At 26.6% G+C, this 4718-nt stretch overlaps 1 protein-coding gene across 1 annotated transcript; it reads left to right on the forward strand.

The window, feature by feature from the left end:
- The first annotated feature begins 469 nt into the window (after positions 1–469).
- Positions 470–3255, forward strand: LOC136985532 (patched domain-containing protein 3-like). Its single transcript, XM_067282827.1, has 3 exons — positions 470–1466; positions 1547–1864; positions 1996–3255. The coding sequence occupies exons 1-3, from the start codon at positions 470–472 to the stop codon at positions 3225–3227; spliced, it is 2547 nt and encodes an 848-aa protein (XP_067138928.1). The 3' UTR covers positions 3228–3255.
- Positions 3256–4718: the final 1463 nt, after the last annotated feature.

Genomic DNA, 4718 nt, shown 5'->3' on the forward strand with positions numbered 1-4718 from the left:
CTTGGTTAATATTATATTCAAAAAATGATTTTTAAATAATAACGCCGGTTTATCGAGCCATAAGTTGGCTATTTAATGTGTAGCTATAAGGTAAAAGGAAATGCAGAAAGTGCAATTGGCAGTTCATAAGAAGTGATGACAGGTTCGAGTTCTGCTTCGGATCGATCTACAGAATATTCGAAATTAATTTAATTCTAATTAATTAAATGTAATACGAAATAGTAACTTAATGGAGTATCTTTACTACAAATTACTTTGTGTGTTTAATTAGCCAAGTTACGGCTCGATAAAATCGGCGTTATCATTTGATTAATTTATAATTTCAGGCTTGTTTACTGTATAATTTTTATAATTAAATATTTTATTTCGTTATTTAATATATTCCTAATTACAATTTTGATATTTAAATTTAAAATTATCTTATTTGTTACTTAATATTAAACTTTCTAAATTATTTTTACAGATAACAATGAAGATACGTTACGATATTATACAAATTAAACTTTCTTCCTGTTTAGAAAAATTAGGAAAAATTATAGGACATAAGCCTGCTCCGTTCGTGATTATTCCTATTATTATTTCAATTATTCTTGGAACAGGAATAGTGAGAATGAAGTACGATAGAGAATTCTTTAAATTATTCTCGTCGGAAACCAGTAAAAGCGTAAAAAATAAAAATATTGTAGAATCTCTTTTTCCTATTAACACATCTAAAAATTTCGATATTTTTAGACCAGTTAAAGAAGGTGCAGGATTATATTTCCTAGCAGTTTCTAACGAAGAATCATTGTTGACAGAATCTGCATTAAATGAATTGGAAACGATAGATAAAACAATAAATAACTTTACCATAATTTGTAATGATCAGATAATATACTATCGTAATATTTGTGCAAAAAATATTAACTGTTTCGAAAATCCTATATTTAAGTTAAAACCAAAAATCAAAGATTTTGAACAAGGAAACTATAAAGTTAAATATCCTATAGATATTGACCTATTCACATATGCTTATACGAGATATATTGTAAACCTGGGTGGAGTGACAGTAGACGAAAATAGATACTTAAAATCTGCAAAAGCCGTTCGGTTGCTATATCCATTTGATGAAGATAATATAACAAAGGTAGATTGTATTAAAAAGTTTGAAAAAAAGTTTTTAGCTTATATCAATGAAGTGAAATTTCAACACATCGTTGTCAGCGCAGAAGGAAAATGGAGTTTAATCTCGGAAATTATAGAATTTACAAAAAGGTTATTTCCGTTAACAAGTGTTGTTTTCGTTACTGTATTACTTTTTTCTGCGTTCACCTGCATGACAAATAGTTGGATAAGGAGCAAGCCATGGCTAGGAGTTGCTAGTTGTGTGTCAGCTCTATTATCTACTGTTACTTCCTTTGGTTTTCTTTTCTATTGCGGTATGAAGAATATAGATATAAATGTTACGTTACCTTATCTCATACTAGGTAAGTTTAGCTGTTTAGTATTGTGCATATTTCATTATATATACATCAATAATATTTAAGTTTAAAATATTTATTCGTAGCTATAGAAATAGATGATGCTTATGTGTTAATATCTGCTTGGAGAAGAACAAGTGCTAGAATGAAAGTGTATGAGAGAATGGGAGAAACTTTCAAAAAAGCTGCAGTTTCAGTAACAATAACAACATTAACCAGTTTATTATCCTTTTGCATCGGCATAACAATTTCATTCCCTGCTATTCGCACGTTTTGCATCTTTGCTTCATTATCTATATTCGTAAATTATATCTATCAAATCACCTTTTTTGGAGGATGGATGGCAATTTCTGGATTAAGAGAGGAACATAATCTCAATCCTTTTACATTGAGAAAAGTTAAAGGTTTGTATTTATTTCATATTGTAAAATAAAATTCTATGTGATCAACAGAAAAGTAATTGAATTGATGTGAAAAATTTTTAAATATTTGTAAAGATTACAGTTAATTTGTATAAATATTCTATTAATTATAGGTTATGATAATCTTCGATTAAAAGATAAAGAAGAAGAAGAAGATCCTATGGCAAAAATTTTCAAATATAAAATTGGTGAATTTATTTGCCTTAAGCCTACTAAAATATTCATTATTATAGTTTCCATAATTAATTTTTTTGTTGGTATTTGGGGTACGAAATATTTGGTTGTCGGAATGGATCTGACTAATTTCTTTAAATCTGATTCAAATGTCACGTCATTGATTGAAAACACTTATAAATATTTTACCGAATACCCTTATCCTATAAGTATCGTAATTAATAAACAATTAGATTATTCAAACAAAACAATACAAGAGTCAGTAGAAGATATGTTGAAAAAATTTGAATCTCATCCTCATACATCTGAAGAATTTATTACGTTATCGTGGTTAAAATATTATAAAATATTTATTAATTCTCCCGTATCTATATTTTCTTTAAATCATTATGATTTATCAAAAAAACAAGACTTTATTGATGGGTTACGTAACATTTTTCTAAATATTCCTCCTGCGAGACAATTTCGAAATGACATTATCTTCAATGATAATTTTACCGAAATAATAGCGAGCAGATACATAATTGCGTGTAAAAACATAGTAAACAGACAAACAGAACTTCAGTTACTTAAAGATATGCAAACTATAGCAGAGCAATCTGAAATACCAGTTTTACTACATTCCTTTTCATTTCCTGTTCTTGAACACGCTTTGCTAATTCAAGATATTGTTTTTCAATTAGCTTGGGTTTTATCCATTATAGCAATTGTTATATTGTTTATATTTATACCAAATATAATAAGTGTAGTTTGTATATCCTTTGTAATCGTTAAATCTCTTTGTGAGACTATAGGATATATGTCATTATGGAATGTTCATTTAGATATGATATCTGTTATTTTGCTTATTTTGAGTTCTGGATTTTCTATTAATTATCCAACTCATGTCTCATTTGCTTTCATGTTAACGAAAAATAAGAACCCGAATGAAAGTATTAAAGAGTCATTGTATGAAGTAGGATGGCCAATATTGCAAGGTTCCATATCGACAATATTAGGAGTAGCTATTTTGGCGTTTCAAAGTAGTTATGTGTTTGGTGTATTTTTCAAAATTGTTTTTTTAATAACAATAGAAACTGCGTTTAATGCTATTTTTTTGTTACCTGTAATACTCAGTTTTGTTAGTAATTGGTGTTGTAAAGAACCTATCTATCAAAGTTCAAAAAAATGAAAGAAGAATCATTCTATTCATGTATTTCCACCCCAATATGTAAATTTTTAAAATATTTATTCATTCATTATTATTGAAACTTCTTATTAATGAATAACTTCTTTTAAACATATATCTACTGATATGAAAAATTATTATTTGTAAATAAACTGACTTTTCAATTGTATAAGTTTGTTCTTTATCTATTATTCTATTATTTAAATATTGCTAAGCATGAAAATGCTATCTTATCTTATCCAGATTATTTTTTTCTTTATGATTTAAAGTTTCTAACTGATAATAAAATCACTTGAAAGTACAATAATATAAAATTATATTAAAAATACAAATAGTAATATAAAATTGAAGAGAGAAAATTAAAATCTACAGAAGTGAAAATAAAAAACGTAAAAAATAAAACGTTATCATGAAAAATTCTAGTAAAATGTTTGTCGTGTTAAACGTTTTAATGGATTGTGTCTGAAGATAACTTAATAATGTTTCAAACTATTTTAAATAAGGTACAGTCCAGTACGTTGCCTAAATAATAATCACTTAACACTCATATACTATTCTTAATAGCGCCCGCTATTGAGATTCAATGGTTTATTAATTTTCATCGCACTTTGGGCAAGTAAATACATCACATTCCTCAGAATTTCATTAAAGGGAGTTTGTATATTTATTTATTTCGTAAACACAATGTCTAAGTCTTTTATGAATTAGGAGAACCCGGATACTTGAAAAATTTGTTGTACCAATTTCTATTCTTGTACTTTCGACAAGAATAGGATTGCAGTAAACTTTCTCCCATTTTCATACTCGTTCTGCCTGTTTTTAAAATGGTTTTCTGAAGTTCTATGAGGAATGCTAAATTTACTAGCTATGTTTCTCTTTCTTCTTTTTTACGGCATCTAAGGTCTTGGCAATATCCTCAGGAATCCAGTTAAATTTCTCCTGTAGAAGACATAGTTAACTCTGCACGTTCGCTATTACATTTTTCAATTATGTGGTCAATATAAATAATGTAATATAAAGGTAATCTAAATTCATTGAACTGAAAGAGTAAAAATTAAAATGTATTATAAAAAATTTAGAAAATAAAACTTTATAAACATAAAAAATAAACTGCAAATTTGTAAACAGTAGTCATTATAAAATACATTAAGGATAATTTTCTTTCGATAAATCCTTGATTTATTAAATCCTTGAATAAAAAATAATGATTAATTCCTTGTGGAACAATCTATATTAGACTTTCCATTAACACTGTTGATAAATAATTTAACTTCTTGACAGAACAATTTATTATCTTTTATATATAACTTGTTGAGTGTACAAATAGCTGTGATATCTAAATATCTATATGACTTCTTGTCTACAACAATTTGATTTATATATTATAGTAATTGTTCTTGAATATTTTAACGTTTCTCCGATAGACATCATAATGTAAACAGAATATAAATTATTTGTAAATAATTTATTTCTTTCAATTCATTTAAAATAATC

The sequence above is a fragment of the Centruroides vittatus genome, unplaced genomic scaffold (genome assembly GCF_030686945.1).
Source record: "Centruroides vittatus isolate TY-2023 unplaced genomic scaffold, ASM3068694v2 contig_971, whole genome shotgun sequence".
NCBI classification, from domain to species: Eukaryota; Metazoa; Arthropoda; class Arachnida; order Scorpiones; family Buthidae; genus Centruroides; species Centruroides vittatus.